The following is a 25,345-nucleotide window of genomic DNA, read 5'->3' on the forward strand; positions in this document are numbered from 1 at the left end:
GCTTGGAATTGATATTCTGAGGTCACACATTGATTGAAGATTAAGTATTCATGGGCCCTGAAAAGAGAAGTTAATAAATAGAATCTATTTTTCTGATTGGTCCAATATCTTTCTTGTAAATTATGACATATTCAAGTGGACAGATAAAGATTTAATTGTGTTCTTGCTTCTAAAGGGTCAAAAAGGTTGTACAAGTACATACTCTTAAATGTTTCTTAGTGTTGTCCACCTTATTATGATGGCAAAAAATTCCATAATGCAAGCTGGAACCTTATTTTATTCTTTTGAACTCCACCTGGGTTGAACAGTCCAGGGAAGCTTCTGTTTTAATGGATTGATTTCTTTATTCATTTATTCACATAGTGCTGATCTTGGGCCAAGACATTTTTTTTTAGTTTTTTGGGTTTTTTTTCAGTCTGTCTTGAGCACTCTCTTTTGAGAGTACTTGTAATCAGATGAATTATACTCTATGAGAATGTTAAAAAATGAGAACCTAGACTTATAACTTTCTCTCATCATCCTACAAAATATAGAAATAGATGTGTGGTTGCAGTGAATCACATTTTGTGCCTTCCTCAGTTCACGTGGTTTTACAGCTGATTCATACAGAAAAGCTATCTAATCCTGCACTTGGTGACAGGAGACATGCCAAGAAAACAGTCCTGGTACAGTCAGAATACCATCTTCTCTAGGGAGCCCTATGGCCTGTTAAAGCAATGATTTGAAACTATGAATATATTGATTTACTTTCATTTCTAGATTGTTTTTTGAAAGGAATGTCAGTGTTCTCTAGTTTATCCTGTTTCAGCAGGGGTTTGGACTAGATGATCTCCAGAAGCACTTTCCAACCTAAACATATTCTCTGTGTTTGGGAAAAGGAAATGAGGATTTGTTTTGAAAGTGTAAGCTAGAAAGCTCTCAAAACCCTAATAGCAAATGAGTGATTATTTTAGTTGTTCAAGTAAAAGGAAGTGTAATGCTTTTGTTTTTCAAAAAGATTGAAGAGGGGCAAGGACCTTTCCTCATACCTTACAGGGACGAAGTAACAAGCCATATTTAGTAAATATTTACAGTGCACTGTTCAAAGCTACTAGAGGAAACTTTTAATGTATGTTAGACTAGATGCTAAAAAACGGAACCTGCCAAAAACCTAAAGCCAAACATCTCCCTAAAACATTTCCCTTTGACTTGTACAATCTGATGGAATTCTTCAGTTTCTGTATATATATTTGTAGTCTGTCAGATGTAAAAGATCTCCTTCTAAGTACTGGCTATCAGAATTTAGTTTTTCATTGTTTTGTTCAGAAGGCTTGTCTACTGCATATGTGCAGACCTGCAGGACAAAGTATATGTTTGTATGGCATTTTTTTGTTAGAAATATGAGACCCCTAGCCAGATATCATTACTGGGTGATGGGAGGAAGTGAAAGCTCAGTGAAAATGAAAAACTTTGTTGAACAATCCCTTTCTCAGTTCCATAGTATGACTGTGTGAAATAATAGTGGTGCTGTTTGTGATCAAACTCAGGAAAAACTTCGTAAATTTTCTGGGTGGTGATTGTGCTGTGCTTGTTTGCAACATTTGGAAGTAACCTGCTAGAAGAGGTGAATGTCAGCTATGAATTCAAATGATTTGTCAAGCATATGATAGGAGCTAATGTTTCACAGTTTCTTACTAAAAACTGTGCAAACATAGAAGCCAGTGCCCACTGTTAACATAGACACAGTTTTTAGTGAATTTTGGTTTGCTGCACATAGTACAGGGTTTCTCCATGGTTCTCAATTTAACTGAATATTTTAAATTTATAAAAACATTTCAAAAGAAACTGCACTTACAGATTTAATATCTTCTGGGGACATTTTCTGCAGCTATACAGAGGTATGAATGTACATACAAAAGCAATTGGGCTGCTTCAGGCTAATGAGTTACCACTTGTCATCTCTGGCTGCTCTACTTCCAAAGTAGAGAGTGTTCAAAAGCTCTTTATTTAATATTTGACATAATATATATGTATGTGCTTGTGTGTTTAGGGGAAAAAAAAAATCTAACCTCAAAAGGAAGTTGAAACTACCGAACATGTTTACAAATATATATAAAAATGTATGTGAGCTTTGCTGTTTTAGTTTTTTGTTTTTATTTTTTTAAGTAGTCTTATTCTTCATTATGCAGAACTGCATTAATTAGGCTCTGAATAGGGGCATAGTGGTCAGTAAGGAAGACAGTAGTTATTGCAGTTGTGTAACTCCAGCAGTCAGATTGACTGTTCTTGTTCATGCTGGGTGAGTTCAGAAGCTTAATTTATCTGTTAGCACCATCACTCCTATGCCAGTAACATAACACCTATCCTTTATGTAATCCTTCCCTTGCTGCAGCCAGCTGATAAAAAGCCAAAAAGAACAACTTTTGGTGAAACTGGATGCACGTTAAAGTAGGGGAAGGAAAGAGGAATATGTTTAAAACAGTAGAACAGAGCAAAATGTCTTTGATGTGCAGGAAATATTGTTATGCAAAATTAAAAATATGAATGAAAAAGGTATACGCTGTCCTTTGCAATTCGAATGAGAGAAATAGCTTGGTAGAAATCTGGGCCAGACAATTTTGAATTTTAAGCCTTTCGTGATGAAGTTACAAAAGCAGTTGTAATTGGCTGCTAAAATTTCCATATTTCAAAATGTTTATAAGGCGCTCCTGTATTTGTAGTGTGTGGGAGCTGTCTTTAAATTTGAACATAAGCAAAGTACTTCAGGCAGATCACCTAGTTTTGTTAGCTAGCTGTGTCCTATTGAAGCAAGCCAGTGCCTGGAACGTGTTACTTTCAGGCCATGAGGCTGTTACAGCTCCAACGCATTAAGGTAAACAACAAAAAAAGAACTAAATCTCATATTGTGAGAACCCCAGTGTCATATATGAAAGCACTGCCATGGCATTTGTTCCATGAGGCCTGCAGCACGTTTTCATGTGCTGCAGTAAGGAGCTGAGCAGGGGTCTGCAGGGGCTGTGCACTCTGGTCCCACCCCCGTTGTTTGGAGCGCTGTCTCCTTCAGCGCCGTGCAGGACAGCGGGCGGCGCGTCAGCTGACTCCAGGATTAGTTTCATGGGACAGGAGGAAATGAGGCGTTTGATTCCAAAAGTTTTCTCTTCTTCGGTGTAATGGTAAGCATATTGTTGCTGGTTTGGGGCATTTTTTTAGCATGATATTATATTAACTCAAGGAAGTGAATCTGTATTCCTTGGAGTGTTTGCTACAGGTGCTTGTTCGATTAGACAGTGTAGGGAGCTGAGGAAAACCAAGGCCAGCTCCTCCTCTGCTGACCTTTTTGAGGGAGGAGGGGGGAGTCAAGAGTGGTATAGGCATAAAGTGACAAATTATTACAACTAGATAGCTTTGTCCGTATTACCGTCCTGCTTGGTCCTTGCTCAGTGATTTAATTTATACTGGTAAATTTACTGATCTAGGATATGCCTTCTGAAGTTTGATATTGCTAAGTCATCCTCGGTTAAGTATGTGGCATAAAGGTTTATATTTAGCACTTCAGTGCAGCAATGCAATTAGGAATAGAACATTGCTTTCTTTCTCACTTGGCTGCAAATTAAAGTTTAGAGTTAGCATATAAATCATTGCTTCAGTGTATGATTTTTTTCAAGTGTATTTTTTCTGACAGTGAATTAAACAAGCTAGTCTGACTGTATAAATTAGTATTCTCTTTTTCATAATATTTGCTTGTGCTTTAGCAACATATATTCACATTTCTCAGCAATTTCTGGACAGCAATCAGGAGAGACAAGAAACTCTTAGATCTTGGAAAAATGTAATCTTTATACCACCAGAGTGACAAAGCGAGTCAGACTCTTTTCTGTGCATTTCTGTAACTTGATAGTTGATTGGCATTACCTTTAGAGAGAAAACATGCCCCATAATTACACACACACAATAAGATCATGTTAAATTCAGAAGATAAGATGATTTTCTTGAGGTTCTGTGTAAGTTTCTCCAAGTATAATTGGAACTAGACTTCCAACAATGATGGAGTTGATATTGAGGAAACTGCAGAGGATACAATAAGCTGCATTGTCCTCCCTCATTACCACTTCCAGCTGTAGGGTAATGTGCAGGGGACCTCTTGTATCCTCCTCACCAGTTCCAGATTGCTGTGTTTAGCTGTGATTCCAGTTCTGTTTGCTGTTATGGAAAGTGTGAAGTGCAGTCCCCGAGCACAGTTCCCAAGCATTGGATAATGACAATACAATTATCCACACAGTGCCCACCTCACCTAATTTTCCTTCCAACAGGAATGATTATTTCAGGCTCTAAGTTGGTGTTTAGTATTTCACTGACTGGAATTAAAATTTTATTCCATTGGAATGGCATGGGGTTTTTCCTCTGTGGGTAATATATTGGACTGTTTTGTGTGTATGTTTATTTTCAGTATTTCAGTATTTATGTAGAGTAATAAGGGAGGAAAGTAGAGGCTTATAGGAATATGAATAAGGTGTTTTTTAAATTGGCAAGACTTTGGGATGGGTTTTGCCTAACAGATACTATGGAAGCATTTCCTCTCCCTCCCTGCCACATATAAGGGTATGCCTTCCTACTGTTCTCCTTTTCACCTTCATGCCTGATTTTCTGTATCCTTTTAACAGTCCCTTTCCCACAGGTATAAATTGTGCAGCCAAAAGGATCAGGCCTAGCTTTTTGAAATGCATTTTAGTGATCAGTGGGTCATTGAATTTCTATCCTGAGACTCCTGGCTAAATCTGCAGCAATACCATGCAGTAAATGTGACATGCTGTGTTTGCAAAACCTTGGATATCCAGTGATGCAACAATGTGACCTGTAGTTTGAAACCTCTGTGTGAATGTATCTTCCTGTTCCAGGGAATCATTTTGACCTCTAACTAATGTATTTATAGGATTGGATTTATACTAGTAATAATTTTTGTTGATTTTTCATATGTAGTTACTGTGCAAAAAGAACAATATGTCTGCTGAGATATATTTACTGTATTGGTATATATGACATTAAAATTCTTTTTAGTAAGTTATGTTTTCCATTTTTTTTTCCTTTTATTCCCATGTGGTTTTGTTGTGCAGAGCTCTGGGATTGAAACATTAGTGGAGGAGCTTTGCTCCAAACTGAAAGACCTTCAGAGTAAGCAAGGTGAGGAAAAAAATGTTTTTACTTTTGAGCCCATGTACTGTATTTATCAACTCTGCAACATTCTGAGATGGGGGTGGATGTTATTTCAGCAGCTTTTAGTACAGACCATGCAATTTTAAAATACGTTTGAATAATTTCATTCAATAATTTAAGCAATTTTGTATTGGTATGCTTTATTTACCTAAGAAATAGCCAGTCACAAGTGGAGTTCTCTTCATGAAAAGCTCTAACTATTCATATCCAGCTGTGCCTGCTTTTTTAGTAAATATTCCAAATTCAGCATTTGCCTCCCTACCGAAAATAATGAAAATAAAGTAGGCTTGATTCTATTCCTTTTGTGTATTGATGCTTGCAAAAAGCATATTTGCCTCAAAATAATTATGTGGAAACTCTTTGTGTGAAAAGCATACAAATAACTATCACTAAAAAATTCTGGGCTATAGGGCACTTTATGATGTGAAGCTTAGGGGAGGGAAGGGAGCATAATATAAAGTTATATTGTCTCCAGTGAAAGTTCATTGCACATAAATGTTTATTCAGGCACACAGCAGCAGCCTTGGACACTTAGAATAAAATTAAGATGTTTATTACATAGTATAAGTAGCTGTAGATAAGAGATAAACATTTACCTGCTTGAAGCATGGTTTTAGCTATTTCCATTCTTCTTTTTTGTTTTTAAACAGTAATCATTAGTCAGCTCTTAATATTTCATAATGCAGAGGGTTTCTTCCTGAGCCAAAGTGATGTTGAGCATTTATTTTGAAAAAAAATAAATTGAAATAATAGTATGTTTCACATTTTCATTTATTTTAAAGGTTTTAGTATAAATAATTAGAAAATCTTCAGAGTCACCGCTTGTACAGGAAATACGCCTTTACATCCACTCAAAGCTCAGCAATTACTGCAAGGATATTTCCTTTTAGTGAAACACTTGAGAAGTTAGATGTGGCCAGTGATAAAAGCATTTAGTTAAATAGTTGATTTTTTACATAATATTTTTTGTGTCTGTAGCAATGCAAGACTGAGATAAGGATTTGGATATGAAACAAACATTCAGCAGGAATTCTCCCAGTGGGGCATTGCTAGCCATGAGATTGCATGGGGCTGCTGGCCAGTTGTGTTTGGTCAGATTTGCAGGACTGGACACCTGTGAAAAACTTGAATCTTGGGTGGTAATTCATACTTTCTTAATGTTATTTACAGTGTTGTATGGAAATTTTACTACTATTACAGTTATACATCCTGGTACTTTTTGTTAAATATGGTTATAAGGTACACTGGCTCTTTTGAATTTTTTTGTTAAGCATTTGGAATTTTCTTCCAAAACAGAGGAGAAGATTCACAAAAAGTTAGAAGGCTCTTTGACTCCTGAGACTGATTTATCTCCCACAGCAAAGGATCAAGTAGAAATGTATGCATTTTTTTCTTATTATTATCTGAGATGCTTTTCTCTTTCTATTCCTGTATTTTAACATTGTGAAGTTAATTTAATGGGGAATCTGGAGTTTTGTGGATATTAAGAAATACATTTATTTTCATGCCATCTTCTTTTGTTAATCTTACATTTTTAAATATAAGCACTTGGTACCATGTGCTAGTTTAATTTCTGTCAAAGCCTGGATTGCTTTCATTTGACTATATACAGAACTCAAACCATACTTTATTTTAGTTTCCTGAAGACTAAGTCAGCCAGACAAAAACCTTTAAAACAGCATTAATTGTCATGTAGATTTGCAAGGAGGGAATAATCTGTTCACTGGATTGAGATCTCGCTGTCTTCTGTTGCTGAAATGGCAAACAAAGTCTCTTATAACCTTTAAACTCTTGATAACCAAAGTGATTTCCTAGTTAGCCAGTACCTGAGTCCAGTGTTACTGAGCTACCCAGGAGTTTTGTCATTGACCTCTCTTGGAGATACAACTGCTTCTGTATCTCTTAATAGTAGCAACAGCCCAGTAGAAATGTTATTAAATGTATGTTCTGTCTTCAGGGAACTGATTGTGCTCATGTGCATTTCATTTAACTGACTTGTAAAAAATTTTAATAAGTTTTCATTGAAATATATGTGATTCAATATATATCTCTCTACCACCAAGCACATACTACTATAAATGTGGCAGAAAACTGTATTTTAATCTTGTACCTCTTGCATAAAGCTGTAAATCATCTTAAACTACTCAGAAAGTAATCTTTTTTAAACTGCTTTTTCTTAATAACTGGATAGTCAAACTACATAGAACTTAAGAGATAGTGTCTCATTTCATAAAAGAGAATTTTAAAAACTGAAATTCAGGATTTTCTTGTTTATAATCTAAATCAAACATTTAAGAAGACTGTAGTGAATTGCCACATGATCTGATAGACCTGGAGCCACTGTTGTAAGCATCCACAATTTCTCTCTACAGTGATATTTAGTAGTCTCTGAAAAGGAAATTGTTTTACTTGTATGCAGAATATTTCTAAACATATATTAATATAAGCACTTTTAAAGTTGATTTTAATTTTCCCTTTGATATCATTCAAATAGTGCAGTGAGTGTACATATGTAGTGCAAACTAGATTTTTAGCAATTAGGTAGTGTTTTGCTGTGTTTTTAGTAATGCTTTCTAATCTTAATGCTTATCTGAAGCTCTACAATCCCAATGTCACTTCTGTTTTGCTTTCAGGTACTATGAAGCATTTCCTCCTCTTTCTGAAAAACCAGTTTGCCTGCAGGAAATTATGACTGTATGGAATAAATCCAAAGTATGTTCTTACTCTAGCTCCTCATCTTCATCCACTGTTCCACCAACTAGCACAGATACATCTTCTCCAAAGGACTGCAATAGTGAAAGTGAAGTAACTAAAGACAGAAGTAATAAAGTATCTGCCACTGTACAGGAAAGAGCCCAGCAGAAGAAGAGTAAAAATGAGAAAGAAAACAACTTTAGTAACAGCACTGTTGAAGAGAAGCCTGTTTTGTACAAAAAGCAAGTCCGACATAAGTCTGAAGGGAAGATGCGTCCCCGCTCCTGGTCTTCTGGATCCAGTGAGGCTGGCTCAAGTTCTAGTGGTAATCAAGGTGAATACAAGGCATCAATGAAATGTATCAAAGTAAGACACAAAACAAGAGAGGTTCGGAGTAAAAAGGGGCGTAACGGGCAGAGCAGGCTGTCAGTGAAATCTGCTGAAAAGGTTGATCGAAAAGTCCACAGCGGAAGCAGCAGCAGCAGCAGCAGCGGGTCCATCAAACAACTGTGCAAAAGAGGTAAAAGGCCATTAAAAGAAATTGGAAGAAAAGAAGCTGGTGGTAGTGATGGAAAAGATTTGTATTTAGACAGTAGAAATGAAAAGGAATATAAAGAAGAGCCCTTGTGGTATACTGAGCCGATTACGGAGTACTTTGTTCCTCTTAGCAGAAAAAGCAAGCTGGAGACTACGTACCGCAACAGAGAAGATATATGTGGAGTAACATCAGAGGCTGTAGAAGAGTTGTCTGAATCAGTGCATGGTCTTTGTATTAGCAACAATAATACTCATAAAACATACCTCGCAGCAGGTACTTTCATCGATGGTCACTTTGTAGAAATGCCTGCAGTTCTAAATGAGGATATTGACCTCGCTGGGACCTCAATATGTTCTCAACCGGAGGACGACAAGTATTTAGATGATGTTCATCTGTCAGAACTAACACACTTCTATGAAGTGGATATTGATCAATCCATGTTGGATCCTGGTGCCTCAGAAACGATGCAAGGGGAGAGTCGGATTTTAAATATGATTCGACAGAAGAGTAAAGAAAAAACTGATTTTGAGGCAGAATGTTGCATAGTGTTAGATGGAATGGAGTTGCAAGGGGAAAGTGCAATATGGACTGATTCGACCAGCTCTGTTGGTGCTGAAGGGTGGTTCTTGCAAGATCTTAGTAATTTAGCTCAATTTTGGGAGTGCTGTTCATCTTCTAGTTCTGCTGATGCAGATGGGGAAAGTTTTGGAGGAGATTCTCCGATCAGATTCTCCCCCATCCTAGACAGCACAATGCTTAATTCACACATGCTTGCTGGCAATCAAGAGCTCTTTTCAGATATTAATGAAGGGTCTGGTATAAACTCTTGTTTTTCAGTGTTTGAAGTGCAATGCAGTAACTCTGTTTTACCATTTTCTTTTGAAACACTCAACTTGGGAAATGAAAATGCAGATTCTAGTAGCACTGCTAATATTCTTGGGAAAACACAGTCTAGATTGCTAATATGGACCAAAAATAGTGCCTTTGATGAAAATGAACACTGTTCTAATCTTTCAACAAGAACCTGTAGTCCATGGTCACACTCGGAAGAAACACGTTCAGACAATGAGACTATAAATATTCCATATGAAGAATCCACGCAATTTAATGCAGAAGATATTAATTATGTAGTTCCTAGAGTGTCTTCAAATTATGTAGATGAAGAAATTCTAGATTTTCTGCCAGAAGAAACCTGCCAGCAACAAGCTAGAAGTTTAGGAGAAATGCCCACTTTGATTTTCAAAAAGAAATCTAAGCTAGAATCTGTCTGTGGTATTCAGCTAGAACAAAAAGCAGAAAGTAAAGACTATGAAACTACACAAGGGTGTAGGGAAAGCAGTCCACATGGAGATGGCTACAGCTCAGGGGTTATTAAAGATATTTGGACAAATATGACAGACAGAAATTCTGCAGCAATGGTAGAAATAGAAGGAATAGAAGATGAATTGTTTTCAGCTGATGTAAATAATTATTGCTGCTGTTTGGATACAGAAGCAAAAGTTGAAACCCTCCAGGAACCCAATAAAGCAGTGCAAAGATCAGAGTATCACCTTTGGGAAGGTCAAAAGGAGAATGTAGAGAAGAGAGCCTTTGTCTCAAATGATTTATCAAAAGTAGATGGTGGTGACTATACCACACCATCTAAGCCCTGGGATGTTAACCAGGATAAAGAAAATTCATTTATACTTGGTGGTGTGTATGGGGAGCTCAAAACATTTAACAGTGATGGAGAATGGGCAGTGGTGCCACCCGGTCACTCAAAGGGGAGCTTACTGCAATGTGCAGCTTCCGATGTGGTGACAATAGCTGGTACAGATGTTTTTATGACTCCAGGTAATAGCTTTGCCCCTGGCCACAGGCAGTTATGGAGGCCGTTTGTATCATTTGAACAGAATGAGCAATCAAAGAGTGGCGATAACGGATTAAATAAGGGGTTTTCTTTTATCTTCCATGAAGACTTACTGGGAGCTTGTGGTAACTTTCAAGTCGAAGAACCAGGGCTTGAATACTCATTCTCTTCCTTTGACCTGAACAATCCATTTTCACAAGTTCTTCATGTAGAGTGTTCGTTTGAGCCAGAAGGAATTGCATCTTTCAGCCCTAGTTTCAAACCTAAGTCGATTCTGTGCTCTGATTCAGACAGTGAGGTTTTACACCCCAGGATATGTGGTGTGGATCGAACGCAGTATAGGGCCATACGGATTTCTCCGAGGACTCACTTTCGCCCAATTTCTGCATCTGAACTTTCTCCAGGTGGTGGAAGCGAGTCAGAATTTGAGTCAGAAAAAGATGAGGGAGGTATTGCTGTCCCCCCTCAAGTAGATGTGTTTGAGGATCCGCAAGCAGATCTCAAACCTCTGGAAGAAGATGCAGAAAAAGAAGGGCATTATTACGGAAAATCGGAGCTTGAATCTGGAAAATTCCTTCCCAGATTAAAAAAGTCTGGAATGGAGAAGAGTGCACAGACATCTTTGGATTCTCAAGAAGAGTCGGCCGGGATGTTGCCAGTAGGAAACCAAGATCCCTGTTTAGAATGCAGTATGAAAGAATCTCTAGAAGGGAGAGTGGTGGAGAGCTCTAAAGTAAACTGCAGAATAGTGGAGCCACGTGAGGAGACTGGCAGGTTTTGCAGTTGTAAAGCAGGGTGTCATTTCCCCACGTATGAGGATAATCCTGTTTCTTCAGGAGAGCATGAAGAGGTATGTGGATATATAAAATTACAGAATTTGCAGCTGGCAGCTGATAACCAGCAGTTTGTCATGTGACAGTTCAGTTTAAATGTTTGTGATTATATAGATCTCTAGAAAATACAGTTTTGTAGAGAAACTGGAGGTCTCATCTGAACATAAGAATAAACTTGCTAATTGTACGGGTGACCGAGTGCTGGCACTGGTTGCCCAGGAAGGCTGTAGAGTCTCCATCCTTGGAGATTTCAAAAGACATCTGGACAAGTTCCTGGGCAGCCTGCTCTACTGGGGCCAGCTTGAGCAGGGGCAGTTGGACATGACGACCTCCAGAGTTCCTTTTGAACCTCAGTCGTTCTGTGATTCTGTGAAAAATTAACCATCTTCAGGTATTTTGGTGTCATCTTGCATACCTTTAGAAATATATGCATGTGTACACTCATGTGACTTTAAAAATCTGTTTACCTTAGGTTTTTAGGTTATCTGATTTACATATAAAATGTTAAAATATGCATAAATTTTGAGTAATGAAATATTACTGATTTTGATTCAAACATATTTTAAAAATTCTGAAGATAAAGATCTGAAGCCAGTCTTTTCAATATAGTTTCTTCCAAGTAGAAGTATTTGGAGTTGAATTACTGGATGTAAACTTCAGCAAAGAAAGACTTGTAAAAAGGCTTAGTTGTCTGGTAATTAAAGCATCCTCTTGTCAGCATAGAGCCAAAAAGAAATAAATCATGGATGCAAAATATCCACTGCTACCACAGTACCATAAGAAAGCCTCAGCATAACTATGGGTTAAGCTCAGAGTTTTCTTTCTGGTAATTGTAGCCATAAGTTAAGTAATAATCAAGATAAAAAAAATCCATTCTAGCAAAAAATACCCTGAGTTTTTCTTGCTGTGAGCTTCTTCTTTTCTTGAGTAGAAACATTTAACTATCAATATAAATTAAATGTGTGGCCAGCCTAGAGATATTGTCTGGATAGGTATAAGTTACATCTTACATTTTCTTTTCCTTACATCTTATATTTTCTTTTCCTCTTCAGCCTCCTCTTGCACATACTCAGCAATTGTAGTATTTACATTTGGAGGAAGTTTTTCCATTTTCAACTGAGTTGCACTCCTAGCTTGTGTTGTGCAATTGCATATTTCTCAGCTATGAGTTTGAAACACTAACTCATGCAAAGGCAAGCTAACCTTTCTCTTGCTAAAACTAAAGCTCACCTTTTTGTTCAACAAAATCAGACTTTCTTATTTTCCTTCTTCTTTATTTGTTTCTTCTCTCATCCTCTTTAAATTAATTGCTTCTTTTCCCAGCATCAATAAGTTAATAATCTGCTGCTTGCACAAGAGAATCAAGTTTAGGGCTTTGCCAGACCCTTTCTAGACATCTTGGTTCCTGCTCTGTTAAGTTAACAGTGGCTTCAGAAATCTTTACTGGAGTCTGGGAAGTTTCTATGTTTGTGCCAGGCCTTGCAGAAAGAGTCATCAAGAGCATTAATAAACTTAGACTGTAAGTAAGAGCAGATTCTGGAATTGCCTTTTGCCAGGAGTCAGTGAAATCTAACTTCATCATGCAGTAGGGCATAATGAATGAACAAGTGATTATATAGTTATTTGTGACAGCAAGAGCCTGAAGTTCCTTCCAGCCCTTTTTGGATCTTCCTTCTGCATGTGGATGCTCTGTGAGGCTGCTTATTCTCATCTTCACTTCATCCACTTATCCATTCAAGAAGCTAGTAAGTGGCTGACAGTGGTACCCTGGTTTATGGTAATACTGAGGCTTGTAAAAAGTCTTTTGGTAATGAACAGTGCTCAGAAAGCTTTGGTATTTCATTTTATTGAAGTTCCTTAGTGCAAGAGGAAAACTTACTGCTTCCCTTGCTCAGGTCACATGATTTTTTAGGCATTTTCATAGCTTCAAAGTGATAAACCACTGAGAAGTACAAAGGGCCAACAACCCTCTCAGCAGTCTAGACTCCAGTTTGGTTTGCAATTAAGCTCTTCCTGGGGGCTTGGGGAGCTTGATTACCCCCTGAGCTCAGACAGCCTGGGTTAACTTATTCCCCTCTATCTGCCATGTCTCAGGAGGGTGTCTCAAAAAGGCTCATCTAGTAGCTGGAGTCTGAAGGTAATTGGCTTTTTGGCTCAAGAGCATTTATTTAAATTTCTTGTTGTGCTTAAATGTCTGTAAAAGATGTGTATGAGTTTTATCTTTTTAAGAGTGGTATTTATTTTCATGGGCATTTAGAAAAATTAGTATAAAATACCCAGAATTAGGACAGTCTGGGAGAAATTTTTTTCATGGACACCCCACACATACATGCATGGGGAAAAGCAGGCACTATGGTCTGGACTGATTAGTGTAGATCAGTATCTGTAAAGATTTTTTCTTGAAATGAAACTTTCTGTGTTCCTATGCTTGACTTTGGACAGAAATTAGTCATTGTTTAACTCAGTCATCTAATGTAAAGTTTGAGTTGTGTTCTGAGGTACCTCCAATATTTTTGCATAAACAATGGATGTGAAAATACTAATATAAACCACAGTGTAATAGTAACACATTCTGGTTTTGCATCACTTAAACTTGAGTTATATTTGTGCTGTGGAAACACACATCTCTGAATACCTCCTATTTATAAACAAGACTGTAGGAGAATCTGGTTCAGTTTCCTCCCTCTTACCTTCTATATTAGAGCACTTCTTTTAGAATTACAGTGTATTTTGCAGCAGGAATTTGCAAATAGCTCCTGCAGAATTTTTTTAAGGCATGAATGATACTTATGTATCTAGCAGTAAGATTAAAAAAAAAAAAACCCTAAAATTAAACCAACAACAAAATGAAACAAACAAAACAATTAAAAAAAAAAAAAAAAAAAAAAAAAAAGCCCAAACCAAACAACCTCTGCAAAAAAACACCAGCACATGCCACCCAAACAGCTACATAAAACCCCACAAGCACAGCTCCCTTGCACCCCCATAGTACAATCCTTTTACTTCTGAGTAAATGCTCCTACTGTTTAGCTGTGGAGTCATGGGTAAGTACACAGTCTGGACCAGTTAATAGCCTGTGAATATACCAACACTGCATCTCCTGTCAACAGATTTTATATGGGCTCCAATTCAGCAGGTGTGCTCAAAGAATCCTCATACTCTTGGATCCTTGAGATAGATAAAAGGACCTGCAGGGTTTTAAGGTCTGAACATGCCTAAGACACTGGTTTTTGGGATGAGGAAATTTTACTGACAAAACCTGTGTTTGTCTGTCTCATGACTGAATTGGCCTTGAGATTTGGTGAGGTTCTGTGGTGGACTGGAGTGATGTAGTGTAAGTGCACAATCCTTTTAGAAAGGGCTGTCAAGAGAGGAAGGGAAGAGGAGAACATTGGTTCTGAGGTCAGCAGGGTAGAAGGTAAGCTGTCATAAATCCAAGTAGTGATAAGAGTGAGACAAAATTCAGAGGTGTCTACTGTGTGCCTTAAAATCAGGGAAATCAAGTGGGGAAAAAAAATGTATAGTCATCCATGTACAAAAAAAAGAGTGACTGTAAGTAGTGAGTAATTTGGGGACTACCTAAGACAGGACTGGTCCAGATAGTCCTTGGTAAGTGCTGATCATGGCCAGTGATGAAAACACCTACAAAGACTCTTAAGCTCTAACCCTCTAATTAAGAAAATGTTACTTTGCAGAGATATTGAAGGGCTTGTTCACAATAAAAGTTTAAAGATCATGAGGGAAAACCCTCAAGGTGTAAAGAAAGCAAATAAAAGATGTGGTACACCTGAAGGTTCTAGAAGTAAATCAGAAACATGACAGAAAGGTATTTGATAAACAGAACTAACAAGCTTGGAAAGTATCCAAAGTATTGATTTGTGCATGAAAATACAGATATTACACTGTTTCAGTTAATCACAGCAGTATTCACCTGAGTATCATGAAGAGCAGCAACTAATTTGAGAAAAGCCTTCTAGAATACTTGTTTGAGAACACATGGAAGATAAAAAACATATAAATAGCAAATTTTTATTTTAAAGAGGAAAATGGAACTCAGGGAAAATGGAACCAATGACCCTCTTAAATTGCCTAAACTGTACTTTAAATTGTAAATGGCCTAAACATGTGAGTAACAGGAAGTTTCTAAGTATTAGTTTAGGAGAAAGATTGCACTCTCAAAGTAACAGTCAGTGGCTTACTGGAGGACAACAGAGATTATTATTTTTTCTAGTGTGTGGCTTGTTTATAAAAATCCCTGATAATAACAAACTAGGAAGGTCTGCAGTTACACTGGAGGATAGGATTAGAATCAAAAAGTTGTTAAATCTGAGCAGCATTTCAAACATAAAATGCAATCCTTCAGGGCAACTGAAATTTCTACAGAAAATAATAACCCTCTTTACAAACACTATGGGAGGAGTGGCAGGTGAGGAAGTGGTATGAAATGGAAAAGCATCTTCAAATAAATCATAGTTGAATGTAAATCAGGAATGATACACTGGAAAAGACTGCAACACTGAGATCCATGAAGGAATACTCTCCTGTAAGAGTGTAGTTGCTCTGCTGGAGTACCGAGCTCCTTGTGTATCAGGAAAGATGTCTTGAGGAGAGAACACAGAGGTCACTACTTACAAAAACAGAGTGAAGGAACTGAGGGTGTTTTTTCTCAAATAAGAGAGACTCAGAGCAGAGGCAGTGGTTTTGCAGAAGCCTGTTCACAGTTAGAGGAGATAAGGGGAAAAAAGCCCTGTTCTCTGTAGGCTCCTGTAAACACAAAGGAACTGGATGTGATGACCTTAAATCACACTGAGGGAAATTGAAGAATAAAAATTCTAACCAGACAGGGAGCATAATGTAAGACTCAGTTATTTTTTAAGGAAGCAGTGAAATTCTGCCTTGATGAGACTGAATGTAGGAATAGTGCATTGTATTTGATTCCAGCTTTTTGTGCAAGAGTAGAGGCTACATTATCTCATAGAATCCCTTGCACGTATATTTTCAGTGAAATTCAACAATGAGGTTACTGCCAAATAGGTTTTAAGAATATAAAGTCTAGACTTAGCTCCCTTTGTTCATTAGTGACTGGCTTCTTGAGCCAAGTGTATCTTCACTGGGTGGCTGATGAACTAAAATTAGGACCTGATCTTTTGGAATGGGACTCAAAGGGTTCATTGCTGCTTTGACTTCTGAATTATTCATGTGTTATATTTTTCCTGATAGCAAGGGGTTGCAGAGCAGGTTTAAAGAAATATGTGCTTACAGATTAATGTGATTTTTTTCTGTCAGTTGTAACAGTTCTGATAATATTCATTAAGACCATACTGAGGCTTTAGTGCTTATTCTGTTCACATTGTGCAAGCCTCTTGTCACCCTTATCAGCTGTGATCCTTGTCAGCAAGTGTTCTGAAGCAGTCACTGATGGTGTTTCCAAATTAGTATTTAATATTCTGGGAGAAGCCTCAGTTACTCTACACCTTGCTGTAAAACCAGAAAGGTAACCCATCAGTCTTCTCTCCAACCTGCAGCAAAACTGGAAGTGAAACAGCATTGCAGCTGGTTTTGCCCTGCTATCTATGAGCTCAGCTTAAGAATAAAGTAAATTAAATATTAATAGTTTCAGAGGGGAGAGACTTCCAATCACAATATTTAATATCAGAACCATTCTAAATAATAGCTATTTAGATGGTTAGCTGGAAAATTTAATAAAACTTTTCATAAAACACTGGAATTGTATATGAGTATGTGTGAGAGAGAAGACATAAATTGAAAATCCTATTTTAAAAGGGAAAGATTGCCAACAGAGGAAGGTAGACTAATGGTGCTGTTCTGGAATTGGTGTTTTGTATTTACTGATTGAGAGTCTCTCATTCACAAAAAATTTCACAATGTGTGCATTTCTAGAAAACACTTAAGCAACTGTAGGAAAAAACTTATCTTCTGCAAATGTATAAAACAGACATTAAAAATGTCTTCTGTTCCCTCCCAAACAAAAATTCAGCACTGGGCTGGGAGCTGTGTGTGACCTGCTCCAGCTCTCCAGGTGTTGGGGCTGTGCTGGAAGCACAGGGGGCTGAAGCAGCCAGTGCCAGTTCAGTCAGAGAGCCATCCCAGAGCAGGTGCTGAGCTCTGCCAGTGCCTCAGCCTTAGAAGCAAGGCTGCTGCAGCTTGTTGTGCCCTGCCAGACTCCAGCTGCCTTTGCCTGTACCTGCTGGGGTTCATCCAGCTTATCCCATGTGCAGGTGTGACAGCAGCAGTGGGAGAGACTTTGAAGTTAGTAACACATTGTGCCTGTGGAGTTTAGATGTGCCTCTATCTATAATCAGCACAGAGTGAGGCTTCCATGATTGAATGTATTTGTAAATGCACATATTTTTTACTATGTCCTGCTTATACCCTTGAGCTGCTGCTTCTTTTTTTATCTTTTATTTATTTTTATGTTAAAAAAAAGACACCAACTGATGGTTTGAGTTCCTAAGAACCCTCTTTTCTGTAATTAAGAGTTTGAGTTTTTGAAAGGTGGTTCCAAAAAGACTCCTGGGTCTTATGATAGGAAACCAGCATGGATAAGTTCAAATAAGTTGAATCTAGGATGTGTTTCTAAATACAGCACTCTTGAGTCACTCCTTTGGTTTGAGAGGGGCTTCTCTTTATTAGGAATTCGTGTTTGTAAGTTTAAGTTCTATGGGTGTGTAGTTCTACAGTGGGTTAAGGAGGAACAAAAGGATGCTCATTAATCTTCCATGTTTAAACATTCTCAAGTTGACTGAGGAGAAAGCTGGCGAGAAGTCAGTGCTGAGGCTCATTTGTTAATGTTTGTTGTAGGCATTTGCACTGTCATTTGTTATTAGAGTCATTTTAATATCTATAGAGGATGTTACAAGGCATTATCTTTTGAAGGCTAATGGGGTTACCTCAGGTGCAGCTATGAAACTGGGGACATGTCTGTTGTGACAAGCCATTGCTATTTTAGCCGTGTCCATTAATGTCATCAGGATAGGCCTCTGGTAAAATTAAACTAGTATTAAAATATGGGGAAAGGGAGAGTATTTTGGCAGTCTTAGTGAATGGATTCCTTCAAGCATAAAGATGAATCATTGATCATCCTCATAACCTCTTTGTCCTTATGTTGACACATAATTCTCTAATTTTGTGTTTTTCCATTGGGTCATGGTACTGCTAATTCATCCTCCCAAACTTTAAACATGAAATTTTGCCGCTTTTTGATCGCTGTCTTCTCTGTTTTGTTTTACACTGAACTGTTTGTCATGTTGGCTAACATTTCACTGTACTTCCATCTCTCAGTTAGCTCTCTCTAGATTACAAAGTGTAGGGCTGGAATTAAATTCTTTTTTCTGGATTTGTATAACTCTGTATGGGCAAAGTCTGATCCCCAGCATGGAGTTTATATTGGCTGTAAGAGTTTAGAGAATGGATGTTCCACTGTAGTTTGACAGTCATTTCCCATTAGTGCTAAGCAGTGTGACCTGTAAGACTTAGGAAAATTCATTGTAATACCAGAATTTCCTCCTTTACATGTAAGTATATTATTTATGGCAGAATGAAGTGTGATTATTGTCTAAACACTTTCCTGTATTGAATACTAATCTGCAGAGAATGAGTGGCAGCCAGGAAAAGCAATGCTGGTGGGAAAAGGCGCTCTATTCTCCCCTTTTTCCTGCATCACAGTGTGAAGGTAAGCACCTCTGCCTGTTAGAACTAACCTGCTGTTGCACCCATGTTAGAATGAAATGCTCCTTATTATGGATTGGAGTTGCTGCAGATGAAATGGATTTACTGTCTGTATTTAAAAAATCCACACCAGTAAGCTTCCATAAAAAATTCTCTTATCTGAGAGAACTGGGATGCTTCAGTTGCACTTGTAGTAGACCTCTAGCATGATTCTAAATTGGTTTGAAAACAAAGTGGTTTAAAAGTAATCTTAACATTTACACAAATTTACTTAATTCCAAAGCCTGCAATTACATAAACAGAAAATCTCTGATTGTGAAAACACTTAACCACATTTTTTAATGTTTCATTGTGAAAAATACTTATTAGGTAGGTAAGTCTAAAAAAATGTGAAAACATGATGATTACCTTTTATGGGTGTGCATAAATAACATGCCAGTTATTCAGTGAATGTGCGGAATCTCTCTGAGACTGGGAAGGAGAGGGATTTGCCACTTGGCCCCTCCTTTCACACTGACAGTCTGGGAATTTTTTTGTCCTGCACAGAGAGCAAGTCCAGCCTTAGCAGGCAGGCTGCTCGTGACCAGAAGCAGGTGTGCTTCCAGCACTCCCAGGAATCTATAGCATCTGACAACTGACTCAAGCCCAGGTTTTCAGTGGACTGGCAAGAATCCAGGCAGCATTTGTTTGTGTTTTTTTTTGCCTGCATACCTATTCACCTTTTTGGGGACAAGGCAAGAAGCTGAACAAGACCGTGCTGTATCCTGAATTGACAGGATCTCTGGTGCTTTCTGTTGTTACACGCGCAGGGTGAGAAAGTTTTGATCAGAGACCTGGTTCCTTAATAATCTGAAAGGAGATTAGACAGTTATTATTTTTGAAATGCACCTTTAAGTGCGACTAACTAAACTGTGTTCTTAGTTCCAAAACAGCCTTACTTTGGTGTTTAGGGCAGTTGGGTGACTTTCAAAAGTATCTTAACTTTTACTTCACTCCCAGCCATAGAGCTGTGCACAGTGCAAGAGCAGATTGGCGCTCAGAGCCGTCAGTCTTCCCGAGGGGGGAATGTGGGGTCCCCAAAGCCGCGGTGCCGTGCCTGGTGCCGTGCCCGGTGCCGTGCCCGGTGCCGTGCCCGGTACCGGTGCCGGGGCCGTGCCCGGTGCCGGGGCCGTGCCCGGTGCCGGGGCCGCTGCTGTCCCCTGGCGGCGAGCGCGCGTCCCTGCGGCAGCGCTGCCCGGGAGCTGCCGCTACAGAGCCGGGGTGTCTGCCAGGAACAACAGAGCCAGGGTGCGCTCTCTGCGGCTCCGATTGTAAACAAAACGGGGCGCTATCCTCACGATGTTACTCTTCCACAAAGCTTTTCCTGTATCCATTTTTCAGTATGGGTACTTTCATATGTGAGTGTTGATGCATGTGATCCATATGTGTCTATCTACATGATAGATGTTGATATTATATATGTACGTTTACTCTGGTAAGTAGAAATCACAGCCATTCACATCAGCCGGGGTTTTGAGTTTCAGTGAGGATCAGGCCACTGTTTCAGTCTATACTGTGTGGGTATAGAAAAAGGAGTGTTGTGGAACACAATGCAATATCAGAATTGAAAGATGTACTGAACCATTTATCATAAAGAAGTTATTCTTGTTCTTTGGTATATTAGGTGTTTTCATTAATTAAGTAGCCTCTTCTTGTATTAGTTATCCAGGTAGGATTTGATGAAGCTTCCGTGGGATATTATGCTGGTTTCTCTGCGGGTGTCAGACCATAAAAAGCCCCACAAAAGCAGAGAGTTTACATGGCATTGAGTGTGAATTCCAAGAATACTTCTCTAGATGCTTTAATTTATGGTAAATGTAAATAACAGTGTTCCTCAATTCTGTTTTTTTTCTTTGCATCTGAAACACCCCTACAAAAACAATATAAGAGTGCTATACAAATGCCAAGGGAGAGAATGGTGTAGGAGAACTTGCAGATGTAAAGGAAGTGTCCAATGATGATGAACATCTTTTAGATTTTAATATGGTAAGTTTGTCAATGGTTTTGGGAAGGAAGTTTTTTTAAGTAGATTTTATAAGGGTGGGCTACTTCATCTTTCCTTTCATCACAGTTCAGTCTACCCTCAAATGAAATTCCTGCAAAAACCTTCAAAAGCTTCTCTTCTCTTTGTTTTTACACCTCCCCTGCATCTTGAGCATCCTTCTGAAAGTTCCTCAGGGTGTTGTACTTTGGGGAATGCAACCCTTTGTACAAACAGCTGTACTTCTAGTAGATAAGCAAAGCCAGTTTCCTTTGGGAACGCTTGCCATTTGCTTGTCATGAGTGTTAAACATGAGTCTTCTTTTCCTTCAACTTCTAATTTCAGTGAGTAGAGTGAGCTGAAGTGCACTATGAGGGCAAAAACGGTAACTAAAGGCATAAAGATAATATATGCTGAATACTGTCCTCATTACAAGCAAAAAAACCCTGATTATTTTTCTCTAGGGAAAAAAATTCATGTACACATGTATTTACTGATATCTTTGAACTTCATAGTGATTATAGCACTTAGTTTAACATTTTGACATACTTGCTATATAGCTTTACTCGTTTAGATGAAAATACATTTAAAATACATTTGCTTGAAGTTTTGTCAGATCTGTGCTGTGTTTTCTTACTATGTAATACTTACCACCAAGTTTTGGAAATAACTTTTACAGTAATTTTTCTAATGTGATAAAGGTACATCCTGAGTTCACCTTTGATTCTCTTGCTTTTTTGTGAAAATCTTAAAATTAAGGAATAGGAAAAAATAAAAAAAGCCCCACTTTTTTTTCCCTGGTGTTCTGCAGTCCTTTCTGCATAGTGGACTAAGTCAGGAAAGAGGAGGACTTGCCCTGTAATCGTGGCATCTGTCTTGGACAGCTACAAAACCATATAACCTCCCAGCCCAGAGAAAAGCAAGCATGTTCTTTATTGTTCCCCATCAACACTGTCAGTTTAAATCCTTAGGTTTCTTCTGTTTATGAAGCAAGATGTGCAGATGATATAAATGCTGAGGCAAAACCAAATGGCTTCAGGAAGAAGATCTACTCCAGTGATAGCTCCAGCTCTGAAGACACAGCTTCAGAAGGTGGAAGCGAGTGGGCTGATCCGTGTGAGGAGGAGCTTTTTTCTCGAACTCAACTGTAAAAACTGCAGAGTAGAACAGATGATTGAAAAGTAATATGAGATGGAAAACTATCTTTCTTGAGGGTCTGTAGCTCTAAAACAACAACTTGAGTTTCCTCTTCAGTTAATGGATTCAGATGTGTATTTATCTTTCTCTTCTTGCTTATTTTATAGATGAGGACACAGCTGTCCTGTTGAAGATTTTTTTCCCAAAAAATACTGTTAAATTCTTGGCTATTTGAACTAGACTAGATTGTGTTGTCAAATCAAGAATGGATGTGCATGTGCTTGTCTTAGTAGTACCACTGCTTTTTTGCATCTTAATTGCAGTTATTTTCTTTCATAACTGTAGCCCTACCACTATTAAGATCTTCTTAGCATCGCAGTGTCTACAACTACTTCTGCTATTCAGAGACTTCAGCTTTCTGCACATTAGGCTTTGTTCTTTAAGAACTGGGAGATAAATACTTAACACTGTAATCTATCAGTGCCTTTCTGAATGCAGGAGAAAAGCATGAATGACTTGTCCAGTCTTCATTCAGTAAATCTCATAACTTTGAAGTAGGAACAACAGGGTTGTGCTTTAGAGACTTACAGAAACTGTGTTTTCTATCCTATGATTCCCCCCTCCCACAAACCAACACTGAGGATACCATGGTTTGTATTTTTGCTAACTGGAGAAGCCAAGGATTTTTTGTAGGTATGGAGGCAATGTGGGGTTTTTTTTCCTTTTTTTCTTTTTTTTTGTCCTTTTTAGCAATTTGCCGATGTGGGGCAGAAGTTCAAAAAGTAACACCAAAAATAATAAACCACTGGGGTGATGTGTGGATTGTTGTGAATTTTGTTAATGAGTAATGAGAATGTTGTCTTGTTGCAGATGAAGGCATTCATGTAACCTGCAAAAGCATCCTGTAACTGAACTTGAGCCTGAATGACTGAAACTCTCTAAAATGCTCAGAGTGTTCAATGTTTTAAATGCAAAGGGTCAGTGCTTCACTTGAAAGAAATCCTGTGGCTGCTGCAGTTAGCTGCTGTTGTGGCTGTAATTTAGTAAATCTTGTAGTTCATTTTGTGTTTCTGAGAGAATGTGTGGGGCAAGTTATGTGTGTGGTGGGTGGGGGTAGGGAAGGTGATGACTTACAACATACATGTGTGATTGCAGTAGTGATTGTTGCTTTATGTGACTTGCTTTTAAATTTTCTTTTGTTAACTTAGAAAGTCAATACATTGTCAAGTTGCATCTGTACAAGACTATCAACTCCTTCTGCTTTTAACACATTATGCAAAACGTATAAGCCAGGAGGAGCAATATTTGCAAAACTAAACATTCTAAGTTTTTACCAACTCCTAGTTTAAAAAATGACAACAACTAACTAGTCTACACGATCGCAGCATGTCTGTAACACCAGGAAGTGCAGAAAGTCCAATACTGACTTGAAAAGCTTCACCATTATTTTTGACAGGCAATAAACCTCACAAGAAACATAGCTGTTTGAAATGTGAGCTGAACTGCCTTTGAAATATGTTCTGCGCTAGAAATGCTTTCTGAGTAACTGGGTTTTGTTGCCTTTATTCAATTGACAGTGTAAGAATTTAAACATGTGGTTGGGAAACCATGCCGGTCCTCATGCAATGCTTTTGGTAAGATCCTTACTAAAACTGGCTTGGTTGCCCTTATCCAAGGACTTTCTTTTGGTCCTCCTCTTTGACTATGTTTTAGGGTTTGTATTCATACAGCAAATCTTTTGACACTTTACAGTTTCTTTTCTTAATTTATTTGCAGACTTTGAATAGATTTTTATGTATTTTACTTTCTTCTGGAGCTTCCTTGAGAGGTTGTTTAGCACCTGCACTGAAACTAGTTAACTGTAACATGAAAGGAAAAAAGAACTTTACACACAAATTCTTCAAATAACTACAATGAAGAATTGAATAGAACTTCATCTGAGAACAGGAAATGACCAAGTGGACATATTTCAAACACAAACTTCAGCTCAGTTAATTCTGGCTAGAGCTTCTTCGTTGGTAGGAAAGGGCTCAAAAGTAACAAAGGTGTTGCTCATAGTTACACTGTGGCATGTAATGATTTCAGCACCTTTGGGGAAAATAAAATCCTATATTGAGCTTGGGCAATAACAAATTGTCTTTACTTGTTTTCATAGTTAATGGCTAAAGCTCTAAGGCTTTCAGTGAGAGTTGAAGTGTGGTTTTTAGTTTTTTCTATATGGATAGAAACACACACCAACAACAATAACAACAACAACAACAACAAGAGCATTAAAGGTTGGCATACGCTGAACCGCACTGGGATGAAGCGCATTGCATATCCATAGCATTGAAGTATCAGTTTTCCATTCCTGGGCTGAAATTTGTTTCTACTTTTTGCTTCAAGTGGTTGTATTGTTCTGATTTCACGTACACCAGAGTAACTGATTTTGTTTTCTTGTGGAGTTACTTAACACCGAATAAAATATAAAAGGACAATTGGATGGTGTGTGTGTCTCTTCATTTTCTTCGGCTGATGTGTATAACTTAGATACAACATGCAGTTAAGCATTAAATATTCTGGAGAAATAGCATGATGTACCTAAATTGGGTATCTTTTTCATTGCTGAAATTTTTTTAAACTGTTTTTAGGATTTAGGAAAATTAAATACATTGCATATGTTCTTTAAAAAAAGAAGACAAAATGAGCTTTGTTCACACTTTATTTCTGTAGAAATTGATTTATAATGACAAATTCATATTTAGAAAACATGAGACCTTTAAAAAAAAAATCAAACCCAGACTCGCTTACATAATAACAGTTACAAAACCTGTATGTAATATGGGATCTAACCCAGCAGATTTCTGTTTCTGCTTTCAACTTGTGTTCAGCCATCAAGTAACCGGTATCTCCCTTCAGCATACGGAAAAACTGCATCTATAACAACAAAGTGCACTTTCCTAATTCCATGGCTGCACCTCCTTTCAGAGAAAAGAAAAAAAAAACCCAAACAGCTCACATTTTACTTGGTGGAGCCTTGTGCATTGTGGTACTGTAAGTCTGCAGCCAGAGTGACCTGGGATTCTGTGCAGAATGATTCCAACCTCTGCCAAATTAGAAGTTCAGTGAAAAAAACACAGAAACACACACTTGGAAATAGTGGAAGAGTCTCTCTGTAAGGTCCTTGGGTAAATACTTTCATTCAAACTTTGTAGTTGAAACTTTTAAAGGCATGTATTATTTTCAATTATTTTTCAAATACAGCAGAAGTAGTGTATTTTAATTACATTTTTAGAAGATAATTGATAAAAGAACTACATTTCATCAGCCAGGCTTTTCAATTCCTGTATCTGAATTTATATGAAATACATATATGGTAAAGAATGAGTTTCCAATGTAAACAGTGCTTCTGTCAC

The 25,345-nt window shown here is 37.9% G+C and overlaps 1 protein-coding gene across 2 annotated transcripts in view; it reads left to right on the forward strand.

Moving 5' to 3' along the window:
• KIAA0232 (KIAA0232 ortholog) overlaps nt 1-24,429 on the forward strand; it is a 62,494-nt gene extending 38,065 nt beyond the window's left edge. The window contains exons 4-9 of one of the 2 annotated variants that reach the window (XM_056489155.1): nt 5,091-5,157; nt 6,487-6,568; nt 7,824-11,121; nt 18,716-18,797; nt 20,721-20,818; nt 21,785-24,429. In XM_056489155.1, coding sequence (XP_056345130.1) covers nt 5,091-5,157; nt 6,487-6,568; nt 7,824-11,121; nt 18,716-18,797; nt 20,721-20,818; nt 21,785-21,964 — 3,807 coding nt within the window. In that variant the 3' untranslated portion in view covers nt 21,965-24,429. The remainder of the gene's footprint in view (nt 1-5,090; nt 5,158-6,486; nt 6,569-7,823; nt 11,122-18,715; nt 18,798-20,720; nt 20,819-21,784) is intronic. The other variant, XM_056489156.1, reaches the window with a different exon arrangement.
• The last annotated feature ends 916 nt before the right edge of the window (nt 24,430-25,345 follow it).

The sequence above is a fragment of the Oenanthe melanoleuca genome, chromosome 4 (assembly GCF_029582105.1).
Source record: "Oenanthe melanoleuca isolate GR-GAL-2019-014 chromosome 4, OMel1.0, whole genome shotgun sequence".
Lineage (NCBI taxonomy): Eukaryota > Metazoa > Chordata > Aves > Passeriformes > Muscicapidae > Oenanthe > Oenanthe melanoleuca.